General features: G+C 36.9%; 1 protein-coding gene across 1 annotated transcript; it reads left to right on the top strand.

The window, feature by feature from the left end:
• The first annotated feature begins 3,795 nt into the window (after positions 1-3,795).
• On the top strand, positions 3,796-6,625 carry uqcrfs1 (ubiquinol-cytochrome c reductase, Rieske iron-sulfur polypeptide 1). The gene is made up of 2 exons (XM_039674396.2): positions 3,796-4,292; positions 5,427-6,625. The coding sequence occupies exons 1-2, from the start codon at positions 4,082-4,084 to the stop codon at positions 6,035-6,037; spliced, it is 822 nt and encodes a 273-aa protein (XP_039530330.1). The 5' UTR covers positions 3,796-4,081; the 3' UTR covers positions 6,038-6,625.
• Positions 6,626-13,904: the final 7,279 nt, after the last annotated feature.

Genomic DNA, 13,904 nt, shown 5'->3' with positions numbered 1-13,904 from the left:
AAATGTAGCCCTGTTTCCTAGAAACATAAAAAGAGTTTTCATTTATTGCTGTCTCCCTGAAGAATTAGAGATGTAGTTGGGACTGTATGTCCCTTTCTAATGAAACTAATAAGCAGCCTTGTGGAAACAGCAAATGTCAACAGGGATACAACGGATACAGTATGGAGAACGCCCGAGCCAAACTGCATACTCATAGATTAAAAATGTCAATAGCGTTTATTTTCAGTTGACAGAGAAGGAAATGCAGCCTCAAATAGCTGAGGCTCAATTGCAGGCAAACCGCATCACATTGATCAAAGCTGATGCTGTGGCAACAGCAGGCAGTAAAATCAGACGTACTTACTGGATTTATTAAAATGGGCTGTGGGAACTTGACAAGCTGTAACCCAGTCAGTGTAGATAAACAGGAATATACAAATGGGATTGCTTCAGGAAATATTCATGGAAACAGTCTTTTGTAATAGCCAGGAGTATGCAAATCCAATCTGTAAATGCGACAGAGAGTGATGTTTGGGTAACACCACAGTAGCAAGTAAAAGACGGAATAAAAGAAAAACTGCCTTGAGGTCTCATTTACTGTTGCTTGACGATACTGATGCTTTTTATGGCAGAAAATACAGTTATTCAAATAAGAATCCACGTAAGGATTTCTCATTTTTAAGTTGGTAATATGAATTTGCTGCATTGACCAACAGAAAGGTTTTTTTTTTTCCCTGCAAAATGTTGCTGAAATTTTCCTAAGCTGAAATTGACCTCTTTTTTTTTTTTTTTTTTTTTTTTTACCACATTTTCTACAGTGAAATACAGGCATTTTAATAGCAACCAACACAACCAGGATTTTGCATGTGGGTGACAGTTTTACCAAAACAGATTTTTGCAACATGTTCAAGTTGGTAATGTGAATTCACGCTGACCAACGGAAATCTATACTTGGTTTGAAAGAAACGTCAACATTCAAAGCTGTTCTATATGGGATTAAAATCCTGCCATGATTCAAAGGTGAAAATAGTTATGAAAGGTTGAAACTAAGTGTACGACAACTCAAAATCTTACAAAAATAGTTTTGCAAGATCGAAAAATACAAAAAGATTTCTAAGCTTGCAAAATGTAAAAAAAAAAAATAATAATAAATAAATAAAAATATATCTGCAAACGTTGTTTATGAGATTTCCTTCAGAGCTGCAATTTTTTTTTTTTTTTGATGTTGCGCAAACAATTTTTTTCAGAGTTTGAAAAATTTTTCAGTGTTCTCCTAATGTATTAATTTGTTTCCCAGGTTTGAAACCTTCTAAATGGTAATCTGAAAACTGGAGTGTGAATGTACTGGTGTGTGAATGTGTGAAAAAAAAAAAGTTTTGAAACTCGCTTGCAAAGTAGTTAAAAAAAAATAAAAAAATCTCTGCTCGCGCAACGCGCCCAGTCAAGCACAGCAGTCATTCTATTCTACATCAGTATGAGTAAGATGCGCAATATATCAGAAGATATGATGGGTCAGACATGATTTTGACCACTAAACAAATAAATTTAAGTTTTGTTTTGTAGAAAGCCTTATTTCTTGAAAGTTAATTTCATTTTGTATAAATTGTATTTAAATTGTAATACATTTTTCATAAACCAATTCTTATGATAAATAAGAAGCAAATATAGCAGACAATGGAGGTGCGGGTGCTATTGCATTGCACATGAACTGCATGGAGCACATCTCATCTAGGGTTTATCTTTGCAAAGTGGGTGTTGTAAACTTTTCAAAACTTTTTTTCACCTTTTCGCAGATCAGTTTTCAGATCAAGGTTTCAAATCTAGGAAACAAACTAATACACGGGAGAACAGTAAATTAGAAACTCTGAAAAAAATGATTGCGCAACACCATAAAAAGAATGTTGCACTTCTGAAGAGGGAAAACTCAAAAACAAAATTTATGTTTGCAGAGATTTTTTTTTTTACTACTTTGCAAGCCTGCAAAACTTTGTTTTCAGAGTTGAACATTTTTTTTTAAACATAGGTTGCAAACCTTATTTTTCGATTTTGCCAATTTTTTTTTTTTTTTTTTTTTGAAAGATTTAGAGTTTTCGAACACTTTGGCCCCGCCTACTGTTTTTGTTTAAAAATGGAGACCTTTTGTTATGTTTGCACCTCCCGTCCAAACTAAAACGGGAAAAAAAAGACCTAAAACGGAGAAGTTTAGAAATGCTGTTGCTCTGTTTTGCGTTTTGAATTTCAGGAGGGCGTTTTAGTGAAGATGGGACAAAACGGAGGACTTTAGAAATAAAGCATCACAGTCAAAAAAAAATTAAAAGTAAAAAGTAAAAATTCAATACAATTTGACATTGACATTTGAGATATAAGCCATAAAAATGTAACCATAAATGGTAGACTTAAAACCAGCTACGGCTGTAGCGATTGTATATGCTCATATAAATGCCAAAAGTTCATGGGGCACTAACCTTGTTTTAAGATAAATGCCTTTTATTCACGATGTATTGGATAAGTACTTCATTACCCACAATCCAAAACAATCCCACAATCCAACAGTGATGCATCTGATTGGTGGAAGTCGTGTCACGTGTCTGAAACCCCGCGAAGGTACGTGAAGACTGAAGATTGCGTAATGACGTAAGGGCAAAGTTCATTGGTCGCACTTCTGAGACGCCCGCGCGCCATTGGATGTGCAGTTGCCACAGCTCAGCCTATGAGGAGCCAGATACTCAATGTTTTTGCATGTCGAGCTGCAAATGCGTTTGCTTCAGTAAATCGAGGAAAATGAGTTTCCCTGCAAATTCACTATATAAAATTCACTGGAGGAAAAAGTTCACGTGCCCGTCGTCAGATTTGGAAGTCACTCAAAAGGCTCTTTCACGGTGGCTTTCAGACGACTTCACTGAGGCGCGGTGGTTTATGGGACGAGTAGTTCCTTTGCTCGGAAATGAAAATATGTACACGGCTTGTACCCTCGACTTTTTTTTGGATTTTCTCTTCGTTTTTTCACTCGAAATGATGTGTTGTATGCTTATGAGTTTAGCCATAGCTGATTATCCTCAGACATGCTCTAATACTCTTTAGATATGGATTTTACAAAATGCCAATGGGAGAAATGAATGGGAAATTTACTTCCGGCACCAGCGCTCTCTCGGGCTGTGGGCGGGACTGTGATGCTCTATGATGATGCAGAGGCTCATGCTCGGCTCTATGATTGGGTGTCATCAGTCATGACGTGTCCTTCCCTGATTCATCAACCACCCATCACGTGACCCGTTTGCTGTTTACACGCGCATGCCCAGTGTTGGTGAATGGTCACGTGATCCGCGTTTTCAGTCATTTCAATGTGGATGTAGATCAATAATACGCAGATAAAACGCTGGTGTGGACGGAGATCGTATTCGTTTTAATTCTCATTTTTTTTAACGATAATGCAGTAGTATAGACAGGGCCCTATAGTTTCGTTCAGATTGTTTTCACTTTTGAATCATGGCAGGATTTTAATCCCATAGTTCTAAAATACTCTACACACATGACCATTATTTTCCTGCTGCATATGTGAGATCAGATGCTTGGCAACAATTCTGCTAAACACTGCTAATCTACATTGCTTGACAGAAGAATTACATTTGTTTTCTTAATAATTTCTTACATTTAAAATGGTCCCATCATGAATGGTTAGATGATCCACTTTTCTCTCATTTTAAACTACAGCTTCATGTGGTACTAGAAACCAGCCACCCTCTTCCAGATCACAGCAACCAATTTAAGATTTCCCAGAAAGGTTTTTATTTCTCATTGCTTTCTTTCATGCAGAGGTAGTGTATCCTTTTAAACAGATTCGCCTCATTTCCTACCCTTTGATTGTTTGTTTTTGTGAATTAACTAGATAATGTATCCATAACAACTATTATGCTGAAAGAGGTGCTAACAATCTCAATAATGTTATTTGAATCATGAAATGACATACTGTTTGAACGCAAAGAAGGTAAATCCGTAGAAACGCTTTTGACGTCACGTGACATCAAGAGCGCGCGTGTGTCAGCGCCGTCGGTAGATCCGTTCAGTTCCGCAAGGTCGATCTCAGCCCCGCTAGCTGACAAACATGATGTCCCTTGCTGCTCGTTCGGGGACGTTTTCCCCTTACTTACAAGCAACAAATTATGTCGTGGCGGGTCCACTAAAGCCTCTCATACCCGGCGTCGTCATGAAGACGGATAAACTGTTGATGGACATGAAGAAACCGTTCCTGTGCCGCGAGTCCTTGTCTGGGCAGAGCGCTAAGAGCGGCCTCGCCGTATCCAGCAGCCTCAACGGTGAGTCTCACTGCACGGTTTAGTGAAATCGAGAGTCCCGGTTTCATCATAGCGCGATGAGGTCGTGCAGCGGGCGCTCGCTCGCTCAAGAGCACGATTAAATCACATATTGAATGCGTATTATAAAAATAGATTATTTTTTTGTAACGTGAGTGTTTTACGCAGGTAATGCTGCATTTACATTTTTATTAATTATTAATTTGTGCTGAATGTATACTGTATGTTATGTTAGCATTAGCTAACTTGCTACATCAGTTAGCTTGGCTAAGGCCTAGTTAATGTCCTTGCTGTTATGCAAGTTAGTTGTTAGAAAATCAGCCTGTTTCTTTTATGGTGAAATAACTTTATTGCCATTTCGAAGTCCTTTATGATCAGCTTACAGTTATAAACTAACGTTAATTGTATTACTATACGAATTCGGTATGTTTTTTGTAAGTTTTAGAATAAATTTAGCTAATAGTTTCTTGCTAAGATGGGCTCTCAACTTACTGTGTTGCTGACGGAAGATAAACTAGTTTGCTCTTATAGAAACAGTGTTTTAATGTTATTTATTACAGCAGTTTCAGAGTGAGCTGATAAGAGACCAGTAACTTAGCTGAAGAATCCTAAACATGGTCATGTTTTCAACATTTACAGACCTAGGGTCCTCTCTGGCCCTGACAAGCTAAACAGCCCTGGTGTAAATAGCAACTTTACAACTTTGATTACCAAATATGAGTTAAGCTATCCAATGTGTAGCAGATCATTAGTTGAAACTAGAAAATAATATTAACATTGTATTAAAGTATTAGTATTTTGTTTGTGCCATATTGAATAATTTGATTGATTTACAAATAAGTTTGAATTATGAAATGACTTGTTGATATAGAGATCAGGTCAGTTTTAATTCTTTTGTGCATACATATATACAATTAAATTAGAAATAAGATACATTCTGATAGACATATAATATTAAACATTTATGCCACTCAATTTAGAAAATGTGCACAGTAGGTAATTAATGGCAATATAAATGCTGTCATCAAATGCTTAATGATCTAAAACGGGCCATATATATGACATTGCGGCCTGATCAATATAGTGTTCTGTCACTACATTTCCTGTCATTTGATTATTTTTTCATTCTTTTTTTAGCTCGTTCTTCAGTGCGTTTCGCCCACACAGACATCAAGATCCCAGATTTCTCTGACTATCGCCGACCTGAGGTTTTGGACTCAAAGAAGTCCTCACAAGAGAGTGGTGATGTCCGGCGGGCCTTCTCCTATCTGGTCACAGGTTCCACTGCTGTGATTGGAGTCTATACAGCCAAGACAGTTGTCACACAGTTTATCTCCTCCATGAGTGCCTCAGCTGACGTGTTGGCTCTGTCCAAGATTGAAATCAAGCTATCAGACATCCCAGAGGGTAAGAACATGACCTTCAAATGGAGAGGAAAGCCCCTGTTTGTGCGCCACAGAACAGAAAAAGAGATTGCAGCTGAAGCAGATGTCAATCTCTCAGAGCTCCGGGACCCCCAGCATGACAAAGACCGTGTTCAGAACCCGACCTGGGTTATTGTCATCGGTGTGTGCACCCATCTGGGTTGTGTGCCCATTGCTAATGCTGGTGACTATGGTGGCTATTACTGCCCATGCCACGGCTCTCATTACGACGCATCTGGTCGCATTAGGAAAGGCCCTGCTCCACTCAATCTGGAGGTGCCCTTTTACGAGTTCCCAGACGATAATACAGTAGTTGTAGGATAAAGGGCTATACTATAATACTATAATCAACAATGAACATGTCCTTTACTTGTTGTTTTTTTTTTTTTTTTTTTTTTTGTCTAGTTTCAGACACATTATCCGCATTGGCTTGATGGGTAACAAAGGTTAATTGTAAGTAATAAATTGTATTTGATCGGATGGAAACCTCACTCAGCTCTTATTTATTCAGTCTCAATATATGGCATCACATGGGTTGTTTAATTTTATGCATTGCAGGTTTTTCAGATAAGGAACAAATTAGATCTTTACATTGCCATTACGCACAATTGTTAAAGTAATAAAGACAGAAACTATAGAAAGTCAGGTCGGTCGATGTTTGCAGAGTGTAGGTGAACAAATTAGCAATTTATAATACACAAGCAATGAAACTTCACTTCACTGATGTTTTCTTTTGACATAATCAGTGGTAAAGTAACAACTGTTTGATTGTGGCTTGGTTTCAGTGAAAGCAGAACATCAAAAGAAATTGACATGTGGTAAAAATGCTCTTCTGATATGTGAATAAACAGAACTATATGGTGTACTTAATGTGTAAAGAGATATGAACTAAATAAAACAGTCTGATCACTGTATGGTGTCATGTGCAGTTTCTTCTCTTTTGAGAGAAGCTTTATAAATTAACTAAAGCAAAATATATTTTGGGAAATATAGAAATATCTGATGTGGTTCCCAGGGCCCGTATCCCTAAAGATTCTGAGAATCCTCTCAGAGAGCTCCTAACTTAATCTAAAAATTCCTTGCCAGGAGTTTTAGCTTAGAAGTGATTCCTGAACATTTTCAATGAACTCTGAGCAAGGAATGGATGGAGAATCCTATCTTAGTGAGGAGGTGTGGTTGACCCCGTTGCTAGGTATGAGTCATCATTTCAAAAGCCGTGATTGGTTGATCCTACAAGTTTGATAAACATGAACTTTTGGTGATAATGAGCAAAGGATGTACCTTCAAATCAATAAACATAATTATACACTCTAATCTTATGCAGACTAATTGTAAATAATATTTCACATTCAAGAAAATATCTGGAAAATGAATAGTAAGCTGTAGTGGTTATAGCCTAACATTAGAATCTAAAATATGTGAAAACTTAAGCTCATTACACCCTGGTCAAATAATGATTTGTGTCTTATTTGCTCATATTAATATCCAAGCTGGCATATTTTGTACTTTTACTCCCATATGGACCCCATTGAAAACAAGATGGTCTATTGTCCTTAATGAACTAAAAATTGCAACGTTACAACTCAGTGTGGTCTTAACGAGGCTAACACGGCTCAGCTTTTATCAATGTCTGTGATTGCTGGCTGGTCTATTTATGAAGGCTTGTAAACAAATATCCTACAAACACAGAAAATGGAGAATGGCCATTTTGTGCAGCTGCTTAGGGGAACTCCTAAGCCACTAAAAGTCCTCTTCCCTGCTCTTAGCAGATCTCGCCTTAGGAGCCATTTTAAGCACTAGGAATCTTGAGGAATAGCTTTTATATTAACTGGGATTTTCGTGTCACTTTTAGGGGAAATTCTAAGAAAACGTCATGACTCTGAGAATTTTCTTAGAATTTGGCCGTTAGGAGCCACTTTTTGCACGAAAATTCTTTAGGGATACGGGCCCTGGTCTATTAGATAAATCTGTATAAAATAAGTGCATTATAAATTGACCATTAAAACATAATTTTGTCAAACTTGCAGTGCGTTTTATATTTGAATGTGTTTTTAATTACAGGAATGTTTAGTTGCAATAGCAAGTGGAGTAATTGTAACTAAGGAAATCTTGAACAAATGATTTAAGCTACCAAAAACACCTCTATTATGTAACTTGTTCATTAATCAAGATCATGTGGTGCTAGTGGTTCAAAATCCAGATTTCCCTGGGGAGAGTCAAAAAAATGGTTAACATGAACTGTAGTGATTTAGAAAGTAAAAACTGGCCAACAGGTCTGGAATTCTCACATTTTATTGAATAACAACCAGCTTTAAGATAAGTATTTTGATGTCTGTAGATGTGGCTATAGGGAGATGGTATACGTAATGTCTATGAGCTTCACACTTCAGTGATAAACTAATGAGCTATTTGATAATTTGGTTACTTTGAATAGTTACATAATAGTACATAATCTGATGTACAGTACAATCAACAAATGTTTTGGTCTATGTGGATACATTTAGAAACACAGTTTTCACGTTTTAGTGTGGACTGTGAAAACGGACATTATTTAAAAATGATGAAGATAAGTTTTGTCATGATGCGATCCTTAGATATTCATGTTTATACCATTATTGTGCCTGTAATGTGCTATATTCACTTTCAAACAGTTGCTAAAATATGTTACTTTGCTCACTCTTCTTATCACAGTCCTGCAAGGATGACAGAAAATTAACTGGCATTTGCAATAGACAAACTGCTTGTACTGCAGCAAAACAGGAGGGCAGTTGCGTTTTAGACCAAATGTATAATGGTGAGTGAGTGTGACCTGGATGCATCAGTGAATGGTGAGATATTTTGCTAAGTAAAATGATCCTGCCAGAAGAATTGTGTGATAACTTGATAATATCTTCTGTCTGTGTCATCTCAGTGAGCTTTTATGAGGGTTTGTGCATGCACTGTAAGGTGAATATAGCATTTGTTTCAGTGTGGATGAGAAACTTTTGGAAAATGCTTGAAAATGCTAGTGTGGACGAAACCTCCTTTTTCAAATCAATCTGGAATGATGTAGGTTTAGCCTTGGAAACTGAGTTTCCAGATAAAGTAAATAGTAGTATACTAAGCACAATTACAGGTAAACAGTAGCATCCCTCTCATTCAGATATTATTTGAATAGATGTTTAAGGGCCATATTATCATATAGATTATTTTCTCCTTGGGTGCTTTTCGGTTTGAATGTCTCATGCTAGGTCTGAGAAAGACACCAGACATGTCTGCAGGTTAATAAAGTTGATATGCTACAATTAGGGCATATTGATGCCTCTTGACACAGGCACAAAGCATATGATTTATTTGAAACATTTTGTATAACCTAACAAATAGCATGCTTAGGTATGCCTTTTACTATTGCTGTTCTAATACTATTCTAGCCAGTCTTTTTTTTGTTTTAATTTTTGACCTTTTCTCTAAATGTGTCTAAATAGCTTCCATGGAACATTCATTGACTTCACTTTTGAAGGCAGGCTTTGGGTATTTCAATACATTTAATGCACTGCATTGCTATTATTCTCTGCCTTCCAGAGTATCCACCACTTATATGCAACCTGCTCAGTCATCCTGGAGTCCTCAGCTCTTGCCAGGTCCTCCTGCCAGCAGCTTGGCGGACATTCAGGCCTCACTGATAGAATGATGATATCCTTATCAGGGTACCATTGTGTATAAGCTGAAATTTGCACATTTCTCTATTTTGTGTGTGTGTGTGTGTGTGTGTGTGAGACTGATGTATAATACATTGTTTATTTCGACACTTCATTATTTTATTTTATTATTTTATTCTGACTCGTCTTAATTGGATTCCACTAGTTTAATATGCACATCTGCCTGTACAATGGACTAGTTGCACGGGTTGGCGTGTTTCTATTTCCGATTTATTGACCCTTGGACACATCCGGTCCCGAGATACAAGATATGAAGGATTGCACAGTTTTACACAAGATGCCTCCAAGACCTACCGAAGATTACCGTCAGCGATGTACACCGGCTAGTACAAGCGGCATGCTCAGCCCAGAGGAGCAAAAGGGAAAAAGGGTTCAAGATGTATATAGTTACATCGACAACTATGAAGGTAAGTTATACAGCTAGCTGACAGTGTAGTGTTTTGATAATGTATGCATAACATGATGTCCAATTTCCCACAGTTTCAAAAAAAGATTCATCAGAGAGAGTGAGTGTCAGGGCTACCTGTTACAGGTTGATGAAATAAAGAGCAAGAAGCCACACAACCTCAGAGTAGGGAGTAGAAATAAGAAGTGTTCCTCAGTTCAAAGCCTCAATCAGGTTATTCTGTGGTTTTGATGTGACTAGTGGAGGTAACCTGTGATTTAGGATTCAAATAAGCATAAGTTATATTTTTCTTTTCATTTTGCAACCCTGTGTTGAAAATGACAAATTAATGACCTAAACCTACACCTAGCTTTCAAAGAAACCCCAGAAACTGGTTGTTTACTGTATTTTTATTAAAATCCATGCATGGTCCAGTTATCTTCATGGTTCTTGGGCAAGTGGTATGCACCCATGTTATGGTTCAACATTTACTGTTTTTCTAACACTACATGTGTGAGTAAATTGGTGATACAGGTGATATAGGCTTATCTATTTGGATGTCCTTAGATTACTGTATTATGTATGATATGATGCCATTGATAACCTGACATGATTGAGCCTATTCCCATACCTTCTACTTACCTGATCAGCCTGCTCTCAGCTCTCTCATTTTTCTGTGTTGTTTTGAAGTAGTGTCCTAAATGTGAAACATTTTGATTTAATGTGTAGGTTGCTTTTGAGGACTGGACAATTGAGTGGCAGAGTGTTACTGTACGGCTGGAACAGCACTCTGCAACCACAATGTTGCACTGCTGTTCCAGACCGCGCTCTACTCCACACTGAACCTGGCTGCTGTTCCCCCTGTCCTTAGCTGCACTAAAACAGAGCAGCACTGGCACAAGCTAATAACCATGGTAAGTATGTGTTCACAGCTATACTATATTATTTGCTATAGTAAATTGTATTATACGGTTTAAATTGTAGTTTTTATAGTTCACCACCACCTAGCTATAGGCTGAAGCCTACCAGCTGTTAGTTTGTCTGCAGGGGTCAGGGTTGTTAAAAAAAAAATGCATCACAATAAATGTATGCTTTTGTGGTTGTCAAAACATTTGGTAGCCTAACTACACTTACTTTTATTAAGTTTAGTGACTGCATGGTGCAATAATTGGTATAGGCTACTGCTTTTATTATTTGATACAAATTTTACAATTTCAATTAAATTCTTTAGTTTTATTTCCGATCTTGATTCAATTTGGGTACATATTAGGTAGGTGACAATAGATGTTCATTTTTCTCAAGAAAATCTCACCTAATTCTGTAAACATAGACTACAGAGAGCCCTGTCTGATCTTATCCATGTGGCCTTCGGTTTTCCTTGTTTTTGTTTGCCATCTACTTTTCCTTGTAGTACCATTCTCGCAATGCAGTCCTCGTTCATTCTCAGCCAGCCCGATCTCATGAAAGTTCGTATCTATGGCACGAATGTCATTTCTCGTGGCATTTATACGCCAAAAACAGTTTTTGCGTGTATATGGCACGCAATTTTTGCGCACAAATAATACGCACGAACTCCCCACCTCCCTCCCCCCTAAACCTAACCCAGGGTTTTTTAGTGCGTACCATATACACGAAAAAAACACTTTTGCCTTAAATGCCACGAGAAATGACACTCGTGGTATAGATACGCATCTTCATGAGACTGTGTTGTCTCAGCACATGCCCTAGCCACCTATATGCTGTCTCTCATATACTACTTGCACAATCGTTTGATGGCACCCCATACGCTGTCTTATTATTTCATTACGGATTTTATCTAATCTGCTAACCCTGTGTGTGTCTTCCTTAGGGCAGCTATTTTGAATACAATGAGTTTTTTTTTTTTTTATCATTAAGGGTCCAAGTTTCACAGCCGTATAGCGCTATTGGCTGGATCAGTGCTTATACAAGTGCATCTTGGTATGTATGCTGATTCCTCTGCCATTCCATGTCTTTTGGCGATCGCCCATTGAACTTAGCGCTGTCACAGTTCAGCATATTAGTATTACAACAAACTTTTATAGTTTCCAGTCCAAAACCAGTCCAATGGGAGAATCAGGTTATTCTGTTTTGTTTTGACAAAAAACTGAAGATTTAATTTGTATTGTGGTAACAAAGGCTTGTTTGATTAAAATTAGTTATTTTCTTTTAGTGCAATAGAAGTGCTGAACAAAGTACTCGCATCAAAATGCTGTTGCCTTGTTGATCATTCTTCATAGTAGATTGCTTCAAAGCCTACGGAGGAAGTGTGTGATGATTCAGATTCTGCATCCATTATCTTTGAAGAGAGTATGTGACTGTGAGGGTGGAACAAGAAAACTAAAACAATTAGCTTAAAATTTGTTCAGATTTGCTTCCCTATTATCTGAAGTGTCAAATTAATGTTATAATCTTCCATTTGTCTCAGGGGTGATCAGATTTCGATGAAAGATTTATTAGGCTCCCCGTAATTCATTTGAACTTGTTTTGCATAACTTAACATAGTAATGAGTTTTTCTTTTCTTTATTAAGAATGGCTGCTAATGTATCTTTTCCTCTAATGTCATTCAGTTTGTTTATTAATCTGTTCCATCTCCATGACAGTGCGCTTTTATATTCTATAAACGAAAAGTGACATAATCAAAAGTGATGCATACTTTTTTAACCTTATTTCAGAATTACTGTTTAACTAATCCATCTCTATATATGATGGAACTTAAATTCACAAACATTTTAGAATAATTTCTCAAAATAATAGTTCATGCTCTGTTCATAAATGCAGGTTTAATTTTATTGATGCTTTTAATATTATCCTGCAGTGCCTTCCAATACAAGTCATTTTAATAAGAATGTCCTTGCTATTGCTGAAGTCCATTAAACAATGCGCAGCAATAACTGAAAGTACTGCATAATTAAAGCGATTTTAAAGTGTAAACAATATGTAAAGGTTGGGAAATAAAGGAGTAACCAGGATAATTAAAATAATGCTACACATATTGTGTTTAGGCTTTTTAAACATTATAGGGTACATATCTATGCATTAATACAGTAATCATTTTAACAAAAGTGCACTGGCAACTATTGCAACTTTTGCTTAAATATTGGGGAAAGATAAATATTGGTGCTTGTTTCATTAGTGGTGCTTGTTACCAGTGTTGTAGTCGAGACCACCTCACTCGAGTCCGAGTCGACACCGAGACCAGAGAGAGTCGAGTCCGAGTCAAGACCGAGTCCATAGAGAGTCGAGTCCGAGTCGAGTCCGAGACCAGAGACGGTCGAGTCCGAGTCGAGACCGAGACTAGTGAGGGTTGATTACCTAATTTACTTTTATTTACTTAGAGAAATATATATTTTTTTTTTTTTTTTTTTTACTGAATTTACTTAGAGTTTTAAAAATATGATCAGTTTAGGGTAAAAAGGCCACATAGTAGGTGGTGTTAAAAGTAATTTTATTACAATTTGTCATGCGCAGTTGTGCACTAGAAAATCACCAATCACTGGGCATGTCAATCAATTTAAAGAAGTATTTTATTAACATACATTAATAGTCATGAAAAATATTTTGAATTGAACTCGAGTGGACTCGGGAATAATTCCGAGTCCTAAAAAAAAAATGTTCGAGTACGAGTCAATTCCGAGTCCAAATGGACACGAGTCCATGACAAGACCAAGACCATTAAAATATGGTCTCGAGACCGAGTCCGAGACGAGTCCGAGTCTCGAGTACTACAACACTGCTTGTTACCCTCTTGTTTCATGTAGTTACATGGTAAGTACAATCAAAATAAATACACAATCTTATATCATTGAGTCTGAAACCTTTATTTGAAAAACAACTTAATTCAGAACACTTATAATGCAAGCTCAAGTGTTCCTAAAAGTTGGAGCATCAAACAGCACACGCTGCAACTAGTAATCCATAAGACATCAATCAATGTCTTACGATACGTGTTTGTGTGTGTGTGTATGTATGTATATATATATATATATATATATATATATATATATATATATATATATATATATATAAACTTTTTAAACTGTAGACTTCTTTTCAGACTAACTGTAATAAGTTGTTTTTCAAATAAAG

The sequence above is a fragment of the Pimephales promelas genome, chromosome 1 (genome assembly GCF_988280905.1).
Source record: "Pimephales promelas chromosome 1, fPimPro1.hap1.1, whole genome shotgun sequence".
NCBI classification, from domain to species: Eukaryota; Metazoa; Chordata; class Actinopteri; order Cypriniformes; family Leuciscidae; genus Pimephales; species Pimephales promelas.
The sequence above is the reverse complement of the archived record's forward strand: the minus strand, read 5'-3'. Positions and strand labels throughout refer to the sequence as shown.